General features: G+C 47.4%; 1 protein-coding gene across 20 annotated transcripts in view; it reads left to right on the top strand.

Annotated features, from left to right (window-relative positions):
• The window catches only part of ABLIM1 (actin binding LIM protein 1), a 445,444-nt gene that overhangs the window by 406,600 nt on the left and 23,207 nt on the right, over positions 1–15,637 (top strand). For 9 of the 20 annotated variants that reach the window (XM_033940562.1, XM_033940555.1, XM_033940557.1 and 6 more), the window contains 3 exons: positions 4,948–5,094; positions 10,501–10,592; positions 12,859–12,967. In XM_033940562.1, coding sequence (XP_033796453.1) covers positions 4,948–5,094; positions 10,501–10,592; positions 12,859–12,967 — 348 coding nt within the window. The remainder of the gene's footprint in view (positions 1–4,947; positions 5,095–10,500; positions 10,593–12,858; positions 12,968–15,637) is intronic. The other 11 variants (XM_033940566.1, XM_033940563.1, XM_033940564.1 and 8 more) reach the window with 2 other exon arrangements.

Here is a 15,637-nt window from a genome sequence, read left to right as displayed (position 1 = left end):
TCAGTGATGTCACAATGGCTTCATTATATTATACTTGGCTCACATAAGAATCAGAGTACGAATGGGCTCAGCCACTGACCCTCAAGCCTTGCATTGAAGAATGCTGGTGTAGAAGGACTGAGGATGAGATAGACACTAGAGAATGACAGAACAGTTATTGTGATGTCATAATGCCTCATTCCACCAATAAGAGCCAAGTTTATCAGTGATGTCACAATGGCTTCATTATATTATACTTGGCTCACATAAGAATCAGAGTACGAATGGGCTCAGCCACTGACCCTCAAGCCTTGCATTGAAGAATGCTGGTGTAGAAGGACTGAGGATGAGATAGACACTAGAGAATGACAGAACAGTTATTGTGATGTCATAATGCCTCATTCCACCAATAAGAGCCAAGTTTATCAGTGATGTCACAATGGCTTCATTATATTATACTTGGCTCACATAAGAATCAGAGTACGAATGGGCTCAGCCACTGACCCTCAAGCCTTGCATTGAAGAATGCTGGTGTAGAAGGACTGAGGATGAGATAGACACTAGAGAATGACAGAACAGTTATTGTGATGTCATAATGCCTCATTCCACCAATAAGAGCCAAGTTTATCAGTGATGTCACAATGGCTTCATTATATTATACTTGGCTCACATAAGAATCAGAGTACGAATGGGCTCAGCCACTGACCCTCAAGCCTTGCATTGAAGAATGCTGGTGTAGAAGGACTGAGGATGAGATAGACACTAGAGAATGACAGAACAGTTATTGTGATGTCATAATGTCTCATTCCACCAATAAGAGCCAAGTTTATCAGTGATGTCACAATGGCTTCATTATATTATACTTGGCTCACATAAGAATCAGAGTACGAATGGGCTCAGCCACTGACCCTCAAGCCTTGCATTGAAGAATGCTGGTGTAGAAGGACTGAGGATGAGATAGACACTAGAGAATGACAGAACAGTTATTGTGATGTCATAATGCCTCATTCCACCAATAAGAGCCAAGTTTATCAGTGATGTCACAATGGCTTCATTATATTATACTTGGCTCACATAAGAATCAGAGTACGAATGGGCTCAGCCACTGACCCTCAAGCCTTGCATTGAAGAATGCTGGTGTAGAAGGACTGAGGATGAGATAGACACTAGAGAATGACAGAACAGTTATTGTGATGTCATAATGCCTCATTCCACCAATAAGAGCCAAGTTTATCAGTGATGTCACAATGGCTTCATTATATTATACTTGGCTCACATAAGAATCAGAGTACGAATGGGCTCAGCCACTGACCCTCAAGCCTTGCATTGAAGAATGCTGGTGTAGAAGGACTGAGGATGAGATAGACACTAGAGAATGACAGAACAGTTATTGTGATGTCATAATGCCTCATTCCACCAATAAGAGCCAAGTTTATCAGTGATGTCACAATGGCTTCATTATATTATACTTGGCTCACATAAGAATCAGAGTACGAATGGGCTCAGCCACTGACCCTCAAGCCTTGCATTGAAGAATGCTGGTGTAGAAGGACTGAGGATGAGATAGACACTAGAGAATGACAGAACAGTTATTGTGATGTCATAATGCCTCATTCCACCAATAAGAGCCAAGTTTATCAGTGATGTCACAATGGCTTCATTATATTATACTTGGCTCACATAAGAATCAGAGTACGAATGGGCTCAGCCACTGACCCTCAAGCCTTGCATTGAAGAATGCTGGTGTAGAAGGACTGAGGATGAGATAGACACTAGAGAATGACAGAACAGTTATTGTGATGTCATAATGTCTCATTCCACCAATAAGAGCCAAGTTTATCAGTGATGTCACAATGGCTTCATTATATTATACTTGGCTCACATAAGAATCAGAGTACGAATGGGCTCAGCCACTGACCCTCAAGCCTTGCATTGAAGAATGCTGGTGTAGAAGGACTGAGGATGAGATAGACACTAGAGAATGACAGAACAGTTATTGTGATGTCATAATGCCTCATTCCACCAATAAGAGCCAAGTTTATCAGTGATGTCACAATGGCTTCATTATATTATACTTGGCTCACATAAGAATCAGAGTACGAATGGGCTCAGCCACTGACCCTCAAGCCTTGCATTGAAGAATGCTGGTGTAGAAGGACTGAGGATGAGATAGACACTAGAGAATGACAGAACAGTTATTGTGATGTCATAATGCCTCATTCCACCAATAAGAGCCAAGTTTATCAGTGATGTCACAATGGCTTCATTATATTATACTTGGCTCACATAAGAATCAGAGTACGAATGGGCTCAGCCACTGACCCTCAAGCCTTGCATTGAAGAATGCTGGTGTAGAAGGACTGAGGATGAGATAGACACTAGAGAATGACAGAACAGTTATTGTGATGTCATAATGTCTCATTCCACCAATAAGAGCCAAGTTTATCAGTGATGTCACAATGGCTTCATTATATTATACTTGGCTCACATAAGAATCAGAGTACGAATGGGCTCAGCCACTGACCCTCAAGCCTTGCATTGAAGAATGCTGGCGTAGAAGGACTGAGGTTGAGACATACACTAAAGAATGACATGGGATTGCTTCCCATAGTTATCCGCGAGGACGGAAACAGTGATGAATTTTATCCCCCTGTCATTTTCTAAGCAGCATCTCAAAAAGGTAAAGAGAAAAATGATGACGGGGCTGGAACAACTTTCCTATCAGGAAAGGCTAGAGAGGTTAGGGCTCTTCAGTTTGCAGAGCAGATAGCTGAGAGGAGACACGATAGAGGTCGACTCTATAAAATCCTGAGTGGAGTTGACCGGGGAAACCCAAATCAATTGATTTCCTGCACCCATCCTCCGCTACGCCCCCTGCTCCTTTCCACGCCTCCTCCCGCCGCACGCACACTTTCATTTTCCTCTCACCGTACCTCTAGCTCTTCTCCGGCGCCAGCAGCAACTCCGACTTGCTGCTCGCGCCTGTGTCGGCTCTCCTTCTGACCTCACTTCTGAGTCCCGCGCCTAGGAAGTGACATCGGAGGGAGGGTCGCTGATGCTGCTGCTCGGGCTGGGAAAATGAAAGAGGTACGGGGGGAGGGGGAGGGCGTGGAAGGTGCAGGAGGGCAGAGAAGCAGGTGGGGGTGGGGCGCCTCTCACTCTCGCCACGCCACGCCACTGCAAGGGGTCTTCAAATGTTTCTCTCATTCTGGTCCCCAACAGCCTGAAGACCCGCATTTCTCCCTCGAATGCAGGACGCTGGCATCCCACGGTGTGCGTTTGCACCCAGTTTCGCCCAGCCCAAAGAGGCACTCGCAGACTTGCAACCCAGAGTGCTGGCACCATCTAGGGCTCCTGTCATAACAAGTTTAAAGTTTATTATAAAATTTGATTAATAGCCTATTCCAAATTCTAAGCGATGTACAAATCGATAAAAATTACAAAGTTAGGGGAAACAAATACAACTAACACAGGGACTAAATCTACTAAACATAATAAAATCCAACTTATACAAACATAATACACTTCTCCCTCGTTATTCGCGGGGGATACGGGCAGAGCCGGACCGCGAATGGCAAAAAACCGCGATTATCCGGCTCTGACCCACCCCCACCTCCCTGCCGCCTTCCCGGCCTTACCTGGTGGTCTAGAGGGCTTTCAGGGCAGAAGCGATCTTCCTACGCTCCTGCCCCGTGCAGATCGCCATGAGGAAATGGCTGCCTTGAGTTCCCGTAGTCTCTCGAGACTACGACGGGAACTCCCTACAGCCATTTCCTCATGGCGATCTGCACGGGGCAGGAGCGTAGGAAGATCGTTCCTGCCCCGAAAGCCCGCTAGACCACCAGGTAAGGCCGGGAAGGCGGCAGGGAGGTAAAAAAATATGTTTTTAAAAAAATTTTCCCCCTCCCCGGAAAAAAATTATGATTATGTGAAATCGCGAGTGCAGAAACCGCAAATGGGGAGGGGGAAGTGTAAACCACAAGGAAAGGCAAAGAAAGAAATACAATTTGATTGATAAGAGCAAAACAATTAAGGTTGAAAGCAATAGGAAAGGGAAGGAAAAGAACTCTCAAAAACTATAAAGATAAAAAGAGCGCCATAAGCAATTCATTTAGTCATTGAATGCAGATAGGTACAAAAGTTCACGGGTGAAGCAGAGAGGGTGGCGCAAAGCACAGCGGGAAATCTGTGAGGCCCTTCTGTCCATCGCTAAGAGAAAAGTGAAGCGTCTCGGCAGCGGCGCCTAACGCACGCCGCAGTGCGAATTTCATGAGATGTCTGCTTCTACTCTTTCTCCCCTCGCTAACCTTTCTAACACTCAAGGTGCAAAAGTGCATGGCGGGGGTGTTTCTGAGTAGTAGTGAGCGGTCGGGGCGATACATGGCTTGATGTACACCAGACCCCTTTCACCTCTTAAACATACTTCAGCGATGACCCCGTGCGCGCCTGATATTTTTTTGCACAGATGGCGTCCCGCAGTAGAGCACTGTCTTAATGGCATCTCTGAATGGCTGGGCTCCAGCCCAAAACCCTGGTCCCAGCTCATGAAAGCCAGTTGATCATAGTCTGGCGTTCAACGGACATTTGTCTGCATCACCAAAATCAATGTACAGTTGGCTACAGGAACTAGATCATCGTGCGTCCATACGCGAGATCAATGCTAGAAATTTATGCTGAGTGTTGACTCGGACGCACAGGTAGAGTTGTCTGTTCCCTCTCCCCACCCCCACTGTACCATCCCTCAGAATACTCTGGTGTACATGATTCCATGTGATCCAACGTAATGACTGTATCTTGTACACACAAAACGCGGAAGGATCAGAGCTAATTGCACTTACACTGCCTGGCATGGACTTGAAGTGGGCACTGCAGTGGAGGAAGAAGGGACCAAAGCTAACACTGAGGGCATGATGTGCCAACTGGAACAGAGAGCTAAGCTGCCATCCCCCTACCCTGTTTGCCATCCAGATGCAGCTGCCGCGGCAGCACTGAGCAAGTCCTCCGAAGATATCATCAAGTTCTCCAAGTTCCCGGCGGCCCAGGCTCCAGAACCAAATGCCGTCCCAAAGATCGAGACAGACTACTGGCCGGGCCCTCCCTCGCCGGCTACCATAGGTATGCTAACTCCTGCCCTCATGTTTTTGAAATTGCACGCGGGAAGAGGCCGTCCCGACAGAAATATGTGATGTCCCTGTCTCAGGGATCAGGCCGCAGTTGATACCTGTTCGGGACCTGGCAGGATTTCCAGACCTCCAACATTGTGTTTCTCATGCCATGGAAATCCAGTTTTGTGCTTTTCATCCTTGTTTTGGTTTGGCATATATGTATTTTTTTCAGTTGGACTTTTGCTTTCACAAAGTGTCTTGATTTAATCTTTTATTGCGATTTTTATAATAACAAAAAGATGTCCATTATTGTGTAAATATGGTACAAGCAGAAACATAGGTGCAACCAGGGAACAACAAGCAGCCATGTACAGTGAGTAAATGAGAGCAATTATATACACCCATAAGAATAAGCTAGAAAGTTCTATGGGAGACCCATGAGAATTATACATAATTAGTCTTTAAATCTGTTACATTAACGGGTGCTAGAATAGATGTGTCTGTCTGTCTTTCTTTCTGTCTGTCTCTCTCCTTGGCCGCTGTCTTTCTTTCTGTCTCTCTCCTTGGCCGTTGTCTGTCTGTCTTTCTGTCTCTCTCTCCTTGGCTGCTGTCTGTGTGTCTTTCTGTCTCTCTCTCTCTCGCTCTCTCTCCCTCCTTGGCCTCTGTCTGTCTGTCTTTCTGTCTCTTTCTCTCCTTGGCCACTGTCTGTGTGTCTTTCTATCTCTCTCTCTCTCTCTCTCTCTCTCCTTGGCTGCTGTCTGTGTGTCTTTCTGTCTCTCTCTCGCTCTCTCTCCCTCCTTGGCCTCTGTCTGTCTGTCTTTCTGTCTCTTTCTCTCCTTGGCCACTGTCTGTGTGTCTTTCTGTCTCTTTCTCTCTCTCTCTCTCCTTGGCTGCTGTCTGTGTGTCTTTCTGTCTCTTTCTCTCTTTCTCGTTGGCCGCTTTCTGTCTGTCTTTCTGTCTCTCTCTCTCTCTCTCCTTGGCCGCTCTCTGTGTGTCTGTCTGTCTTTCTGTCTCTTTCTCTCCTTGGCTGCTGTCTGTGTGTCTTTCTGTCTCTCTCTCGCTCTCTCTCCCTCCTTGGCCTCTGTCTGTCTGTCTTTCTGTCTCTTTCTCTCCTTGGCCACTGTCTGTGTGTCTTTCTGTCTCTTTCTCTCTCTCTCTCTCCTTGGCTGCTGTCTGTGTGTCTTTCTGTCTGTCTGTCTGTCTGTCTCTCTCCTTGGCCGCTGTCTTTCTGTCTCTTTCTCTCCTTGGCCGCTGTCTGTGTGTCTTTCTGTCACTTTCTCTCTCTCTCTCCTTGGCTGGCTGTCTGTCTGTCTTTCTGTCTCTTTCTCTCCTTGGCCGCTGTCTGTGTGTTTTTCTGTCTCTTTCTCTCTCTCACTCCTTGGCCGCAGTTTGTGTGTGTTTCTGTCTCTTCCCCCTCTCCCCCCCTGCAGCAGCACCACCAGCCTCCAGCGCAAATAAACAAATGCTTATCCTCGACCCGCCCAACGAACAAATTAAGGGGTGTTGGTTCGCTGCCGGGCAGGCAAAGAGCGTGGCTCCTGCGAGCTGCAATGGTGCTCTGACCCAGAGGGGAGAGTGGAGGCAGAGGAGAAGGCCGTGCGACCAGGGAGCGGCAGTGGTTGTAGCCTTCCCTCCCCTAGCTCCTTAGCTCGGTCGCCGCCGCCTCCTTCTCTCCCCGATATCAGCCCCTTGCCGCATCCTTTAACATTCTGCCGGCCACGGAGCTACAGACGCACGGAGCCATGAAAATTGAAGTGCGCATGCGCGATAAGGGAATTATTATAGCAGATGCAGTCATCAAGAAAAGAAATAAAATTAATGGTTGGTGTTATTGAAACAGTTGGAACCTATAGAACTTTAGTTGAGAGAAGATATGTATGATATGGATTAAAATCCCTTATTCGTGAGAGAGTTAGCTTTACATTCAAAGTTATGTATCATCATTACAGTGGCCCAGAGATGTCGGAACGCTGCATGGTTTGGGGGGGGGGGCAGGAGCTCCGCCCTAGCCCCGGTGGAACCCTACCTCGCAGGCATCTTTTTCCCAGCTCCCGACTCCCCACCCATCTTCTTCCGGCGTTGTAATTGTAAGTCTTCAGGCAGCCACTGTGCAGCGTCAGCCCCAGAAGTAGGATGAAGTGCTCCAGGGCAGGCTTGCTCATTGACGCGTCAGCTGCCTGAAGATTTAATTTAGAACACCAGGAAGCGGGTGGGAGGGGGGCACCACACGAGAACACCGATCTTTGGGGAGGCCAAGGCCCCTGCGGCCTCCCCCATTCCGACGTCTAGGCAGTGGCCCACCAAAAAGTAGTATTTAGCAAGTGAGCAGATCATCTGCATGGAGATAGCTATAAGAGCGTCTAATAACTTGGATTGCCAAACATCCAGGGCACCAAGCAGAGAGAGTGATCTGAAAAGGATTACATCAAAGGATAATGGGGTAGAGATGGGTAGAATATTGCAAATGCTTTTCCAAATTGAGATCCAAAACATTTGAATAATCGGACAATCGTGGATCATATGTTTAAGGTCACCTAACTGGCCAACATTTATTGGAGTCAGATAAACGGGCCCTATTTAGTTTACTTGGGTCTTGACACCAAATAAAGACCTTTTTCTTTTGTTAGGCCAAAACCTCACTTCACCAGTAAGGGCTTTTTCCATTAGAGCCCTGTTTTCATCTTTCGGCCCCTGCATGGAGGAGACTTACACTTGGGAAAGGTTTGACTTGGCAGTTGTGATTGGCCATTGGCCTTTTCTAGCAGTTACATAACTTCCGTGTTGAGTGAAAAATTGCTCTGAGCTCCCCCTAAGAGGGAGAATAAATGGGTGACTGTCCTTTCCAACCCCAGGACTTGGGAGTTGGCCAGGCTGATTGCCACAGTCGGCAATCAGCTCAGATATTCAATGCTGGGCCATTTCCAGTGACCAGCATTGAATATCCAGGTGTTTTTTTGGCTGGTTTAAATTTAATTGGCCAAGCCGATATTCAGCACTGGCCAGTTAGATTTACAGCAGCCAAAGATATCCCACCTATTTCGACGGCCTAATTTGGCTGTCAAACCTAGCCAGTGGATAGCTGGTTACATCACACAATATAACTGGTGACCCGCTAAGCTCTAATTGACAGTATTTGGCGGGAAAACTCCCGCTGAATATTGCCGGATAGCCAATTACGTGCCATTTAAACAGCCAGGCGGAGAGAGTCCGGTTTTATTAAGAGCCTTCTGCAGAACGCAGCTTTGTTTGAGGGGAGGCCTAGGAGCTCTGCCCTGGCATACGACCTCTAAACAGCTCCCGAATCCCCCACCCACCGCTTCCCGGCACTTTAGTTAAATCTTCAGCAGCCACCGCACAGTGTCCACGAGAAGGCCTGCCCCCGGAAGTAGAATGAAGGGTTCAGGGGCAAGCCTGCTGTCTGGCTCTGTAGACAAACGGCCTGCATCAGGAGTCGGCTGATGAAAAGATCGAAACAGTATATGAACAATCCAAAACTATGATAAAACCCAACTGGCTCTGTAGACAAACCAATAGTGTAGCGCTGTGGAAAGGCCTGGATTCTCTAACTGACACTGTTGTCGGCGGCTGCCTTAAAAGCGGCCCACGATATTCTGTTAATCACACGACGGCGCTGGTTAGAGAATCACGCCTCTGGCAAAGGCAGGTGCCGGAAATGTAGGCCAGGGTTTTCCAGGCCTAAATCTCTGACAGCTTCCTTTGATGCAAATCACGCCTCCGTAGGCCATGCCTACAATGGAATTAGGCACTTTAAAACAGCTATGGAGGTGCGATTCCTTTGCTGATTTTTTTAGGTTCTTTGAAAATCAGTGAAAAATGTGTTTTTGCCAGGTATTAGTGACCTGGATTGGCCACTGTGAGGCTACTGGGCATGATGGACTATTGGTCTGACCCAGTATGGCTGTTCTTACGTGAGCCAAGTACAGTAAAACCTTGGATTGCAAGTAACTTGGTTTGCAAGTGTTTTGCAAGACAAGCAAAATATTTGATTAAATTTTAACTTGATATACAAGCAAAGTCTTGCAATACAAGTACATACAGTATACACGCGTCACATCATCACAACTGAGGCGATGGTTCTTCTCTCTCTGACACTGTGGGAGTGCAGTGACTGCTCTAACCGAGCAAAGTCTTGCAATACGAGTACATGTAGTATTTTGTATTAAAGTTTTTGGGTTGTGGAACGAATCATCTGAGTTTCCACTATTTCCTCTGGGGAAATTCCCTTTGATATACGAGTGCTTTGGATTACAAGCATGCTTCTGGAACGAATTATGCTCGCAAACCAAGGTTTTACTGTATAAGACAATCAAGCCATTGTCACATCACTGATGAGGTTGGGAATGAGGCATTATGACTTCACAATCCCAGCTCTGGAATGTTGCTACTCCTTGGGTTTTGGCCAGGCACTAGGGACCTGGATTGGCCACTGTGAGAACGGACTCATGGGGTTGATGGACCATCGGTCTGACCCTGTACGGCTATTCTTATGTTCGTAAATTGTGTTTTTCACTGAGCTTGGGCACCTACTGGCACGTAAAAAGAACCCCAGCGCTGTTTAGAGTATCTGGGCCAAAGTGTCATTTTCTGATCCCCTCAGAAATATCAATAAAAGAATTAAGGATTCAGATCATGGTACAGGAGAGGTTCTCCACATTGCTGTCCACCTCCAGGGCTAGTTGCAGTACAGTTTCTCCACTGGAACCTTGGGATGAGGGGATGTGCTTTTGGGGAAGGGGTTTAGATGCTAAAAGGTATCCTTAGAGATACTGAGGGCCAGATTCTATAAGAGCCTAAATTGCCGATTTAGCGCCTATCTTAATTACCAAAACAACCTTAATAGCTTCAATTATAAGCTTTAACAAGCTCATAGTTGGGGAAAAAAAAGCCTAAATTGGCCAGTAGACGCCTTCCCGATTCAAAAAAAATAGGTAGGTGCCTTTCACATGGCGCTTAGCGGCATCTAACGCCATAATGGGTGTGTTTTGGGGCGGAGACAGACATATGTGCCGCTAGGTGTGACTCTCTAGAGAACTTAGCCACTTGCAGCGTAGGCCAGTAAAAGATTGGCCTGCTTTATTGGCGCCTAAGTTATTGGGTCTGGCGTGATTCTGCAATTGGCACGCGGCCGGCGGCCTTCTCCTAGGCACCGGCTGATTTAGGCGCTGCTTACAGAATCTGGCCCTGAACATGCGTTCTCAGGCAAAATACTGGGAAGCACCGCTTTTAGAGTGCGTTTGCCGTTTTATTGGGGGAAGGCGCAGTAGACCGTTTCCCTTTGACGCTGTAGACTACGAGGATGTTCTCCGTAGATATGAAGACTGGGCTGGACACTTGATCTTTAGTGGGGGGGCTTTTCTCTTGCGGGGCTCACCTCACTGTAGTTTTCTGGGAACAGGGGCTGACATGAGGCGGAAATCCAGCGGCAGGGAGGAAGAAGATGAAGAGTTGCTGAAACGGCGGCAGTTGCAAGAGGAGCAGCTGATGAAGGTGGGTCACAGAGCTTCCGACGTGGCCGAGCGAAGGCCTAAGACGGTGTCTCGCAAACTGTGTGCCGCCCGAGATTCCAGGTGTGCCACGAGATGCCGGGGAGGAGGAGAGGTGCCAGCTGACTGCCTACAGGACGTGTCAGGAACGGAAATCTGGACCCCCCGTGGCCCCGCCCCATGCCACCTGGACCCGCCCCCATTCTGCCCCCTAGCCCCACCCCCTCAACCTGTTGCTCATTGGTACGGCATCTGCGCAGGGCTGGCATGACACGGTGATGTCACGCACGTGCGCAGATGCTGTCCTGACGTTGCTCGTTGCTAGAAACTTTTCAAAACCCGGACAAAGTTCCGGGTTTTGAAAGCCGTCCGGGGAAACCCGGATGTCTGGTAACCCTAATTCTGTGGGCAGTCAGCCGGCACCAGCGCCTCTCTCTTCACGCCTCTTCCAGCACATCCCACTGGCGGCTCGGGACCCCTTCTGGAGGGCCTTTGTGCATGCATGGGCGTCGATATGATGACATCACATGATGTCATCACGTCGATGCCCACGCACGTCTGGATGCCCTTGAGCCGCAGCCACCGTGTGCCACAGTTTCACAAAGTTTGCAAGATACCAGCCTAAGAGATTGTAACATGCATACTTTTTCCCTGTCTTTGAATTTTAAGTTGTCTTCTATGGTGAGTTTGTAATAACATAGAGAGTATTAAGAGATATACAGGGCATCAAATTCTCTAATTCTGGGGCAGTGGTAATGGCGCAGAAAAACCTGTGAGATTATTCTGAAGTGCTTTCAGTTAGAGAATGACACGGGGAAAAAAATCTGTCCCCATTACCGGACCACCGTCCCCTTCACCGCCCCGTCCCCGCAGCATCCAGCCTTCCCTCTCGCCACCTCACTGCCCTTCGGCACTCCTCGCGCGGACCGTGCATCTCCCTCCCTCCCCCTTACCTTCTCGACGCACTTTAAGGTTTCAGACTTGTTAAAAGCGGCCAGAGTGTTCATGCAGTCGCGTTCGTGTGTGGGCGGCAGCTTCTCTGACGCAACTGGATGTTGCGTCAGAGGAGAAGCTTCTGCCCACACACGCACGCGACTGCACGTATGCTCCGGCGGCTTTCAATAAATCTGAAACCTTAAAACACGCTGCTAAGGTAAGGGAGAGGGAGGTGACTGCACGTGTTCTCTCCCTTAATTGCGGGGACAAGGCCATTCAATGCTCCACGGGACGGTGGATGGCCTTGTCACCATACCCACGGTGGGCACCTTCCCCCCCTCCACCGTTTTGGCGGGTTATCCGCGGCTACTCGTGGCTAGTCATGGGTAACATCCACCGTGTCATTCTCTACTTTCAGTGACACAGGCTAGCTAAAAACATTTGCCATAGAGATGACTATTTCTATAGATTTGTGGGCACCTCCTGGATCTGCCACTGCAACCGAAAGTGTGGTGCGTCTATAGCTGAGACTTCTAGCAGATGTACTGGGCCTGCTGGAAACTGGGGGCCTGGTATTTTTAAATTATCGAACTGGGCAGGAGAGGCTCCAGGCCTGTTAAATCGTACCGGGCAAGTCAGTGTCTGAGAACTCCTTACATGCAACCATAGAAGGTCATCGTAGGTGGAATTACCGTCTAGAACTGTAAAAAAAAAAAAAAATTAACACCCTTGAAGCGGGCACCGAGGAGCTAAAATATCCTGTCATGTGACAGCCTAGTAGCAAAGTCCTATCACTGAGCGTCGACTGACGGGTCATTGTTCAATTCAGCATCGACTAATTTTTTCCTGTGCTTGGCATCATGTCAGGGAATACAAGTAAACTTTTCAGAAGCTCAGAGTGATTGTTTTATGTATTACTTGTGTAGTTAATAGTGCATTTTATGCAGTATTTTATGTTCAAGTAATTATATTGCACTGTCAAAGTTTGAAAATCAATAAAGATTTTTTTTTTTTTTAAAAGAAGCTCAGAGTGGAATGATGATGGACTAAGACCAGCCGGGTTGATGACATTTGTGTTATCCTCTGGTACATTGATTTCTGAAGATACTCTGTGGTTATTACGCTATAAGCCAATGCTTAGATTTATTTAAAAAATTCAAATAAAAAAATAGTTCATGCTTCAAGGAGTGAATAATATGAAACAGTCGCCTCTAGGACGGTTGTCATGGGGTGTGGGCCCTGGTTAGCTAACTAGTCGTAGGTTGGTGTAATGAGTAGCTTTAAAAGTTATAGAGTCTTATTTCACCTGTCTTTCTTTCCTCTTGAAATCACAGCTCAACTCAGGCCTGGGGCAATTGATACTGAAAGAAGAAATGGAAAAAGAAACGCGGGACCGGGCGGCAACGCTGTCAACCCCTCAATACAGCTCTCCGCTTAATTCATGTAAGGGCAGTAGGAAATTTACCGATTTATATCCATCTCCTCTTCATCCACTGTCCCCCCCCCCCTCATTCTATAACAGGTCACCCAAATGTAAGCACCTATATGTGCGCAAAGAGTACTTGGGGGCAAGGGGGCAGACCATCCCGGGCGTCGTCTTCACAGGAGGCACCGACACCTCCTCTCCGCTCACCTGTGTACTTCTTTCAATGTTCGTCAGCGCGAGCAGGATCTCCCACAAGCTGCTCACGCCAGCCTCGGTTCCGTTCTGATGTCACTTCCTGGTCGCAGGAGCAGGAAGTGATGTCAGAAGGGAGCCAAGGCTGGCACGGGCAGCAGATGGAAGATGCTGTTCGTGCTGAGGTACCGGGGCCACTCAGGTGGCGGGGAAGAGGAGGGGGGGGGCACCACCTCCCATTTGACTAGTGGCCCAATCGCTCAATGGGACTATTACAATATTATTTGCAATGGCTCGTCAAGCTCTGTACAAACACTTCAAAATACAGTGGCTCATCTCCAGCCCCCCTCCCCCACTTCCACACGCTCCTTCCTTGCCCCCTTCTGCTCCACGCACGCCACTTACCCCGTACCTCGGTAACGTTCCTGGCACCAGCACTAACTCCCAACCCGCTGTCACACCAGCGTTGGCTTTTCCTCTGTCATCACATCCTAGGCGTCCAGGAAGTGACATCAGAGGAAGAGCCGATGCTGGCGTGACAGCAGGTTGGGGGTTGCTGCTCGTGCCAGGAACATTACAGAGGTATGGGGGAAGGGAAGCGGTCGCACGTGTGGCTGTTGGAGCGGGGGACAGAGCCCCTCCCCCTTACTATGCCACTGGCTCATCTGCTGTACTGGTCAAAGAAATGATGGGGCTTCTCTTTATGAATAACACTAGTTTCTAATGTGGGGAGGTGGGATTTTTAAACTATGTTCTATAAATAATACATTTATGTTCTATAAATAATACATTTATTTTGATTTATGTAATTTTTTTAGCCCCAAAGGAGCTCGGAATAGGTTACAAATCAGGTACTCCAACTTTTTCCTTATCTGTCCCGGAGGTATCTAATGTACCTGGGGCAGTGAAGGATTAAGTGACTTACTCAGGGTCACAGGGAGCAGGACAGGGATCGAACCCCTAACCTCAGGGTGCTGAGGCTGTAGCTCTCCTCCATTGCTAGGTGGTCGGGGTAGGTCTTTTCGGAACGTCTATAGATTTCATTTCCAGGGCCCTAAAGTGGTCGGGTATAAAAAGTTACTTAAACAAACTTCATTTCAAATAGCCAAAGGAATGGAAATGTTTGGGGACTAAGTGTCGTTCTATAAAGGGCATGTGCCGTGTATGTTCTCAGTGCCAGTTTCCATTCCCAGTCGGGTGCCGGACTGAGGCCTGCGAAAACCTGATGTAAATCCTGGAGCCCCAAGTTGTGTATGGAGACCTGTTATTCTATAGCAGTGCGCGCAACTTGGGTCAGTCCTGACCCGCCCATGCTGTTCCTCTGGCCACGCCCCCCTTTCACGTTGCACACTGTGGTTATTTAGGCATCCGGCATTATAAAACACCACATAGCCATATTGGTGCGTAAATTGGTACCAGTTGGTGTTTGTAATTGGTTGATGGTTAAGAGCTCATTAGCCAGTTAATTGCGTGTGCATCTTAGCATGGCCAAATGTAGAATCTGAAGGTTTTCAATTGTCTTTTCGGTGACAATTGAAAACATTTGTATTTGAAAAGGTTGTTGTTTGTTTGTTTTAAGTTCAAAACTTTATTGATTTTATGATATTACAAACAGCAATACAATACAATGTGAATATGCTTCAAGAAGCATAAAATAAACTGAGAAAAATAACACTCGTCTGGTATATCAAATCGCATAAGATAGAGAAGAAGTTGTGCTCATAAGAGGCGGAAGGGAAAATAAAATGCAGCAATTCCAGGTATATCATGTAGGAGAAATTAATAATAATTTCGGAGAAGTAAAGTAGCTACTATAGTGGTAGACAGGTATATATGAGAGAAGGTAAGTATACCATAGAGAATGACACGGTGACAAAATTCATTACCGTTCCCGTCCCCGTGGATAACCGCGGGAAATAATCCCATGTCATTTTTAGTGTCTATTTCAGCCTTAGTCCTTCTACACCATCATTCTTCAAAGCAAAGCTTTCGGGTCAGTGGTTGTGGCCATTCATACTCTGATTCTTATGTGAGCCAAGGATAATGAAGCCATTGTGACATCACTGATGTGATTGGCTCTTAGGCACTGGTGGAATGAGGCATTATGACATCACAATATCTGCTCTGGAATGTTGCTGCTCAATCTCAGCATTCTTCAAAGCAAAGCTTGTGGGTCAGTGGTTGTGGCCATTCATACTCTGATTCTTCCCTCTCTCCTTAAAGAATGACATGAAGATGGTTTCCCGCGGTTATCTGCGGGGACGGGGACGGTGATGAATTTTGTCACCGTGCCATTCTCTAGTATACCTGTATAGAAAGGCAAAGAAGTCGTAGATAATTTTAGTCCTGTTGGTTCCAATTTGTTAGGTTGACATTATACAGGTCCCCCTCCATATTCACGGGTTTAGGACTTGCGACTTTGGTTATTAGTGAGTTTCTGAATACTGACCCACCCCCTCCTGCCTGCCGGATCTCTCCATACCTTACTTTTAAAG

This window comes from Geotrypetes seraphini, chromosome 4 (genome assembly GCF_902459505.1).
Source record: "Geotrypetes seraphini chromosome 4, aGeoSer1.1, whole genome shotgun sequence".
NCBI lineage: Eukaryota > Metazoa > Chordata > Amphibia > Gymnophiona > Dermophiidae > Geotrypetes > Geotrypetes seraphini.
This window is presented reverse-complemented; position numbering and strand designations above follow the sequence as displayed.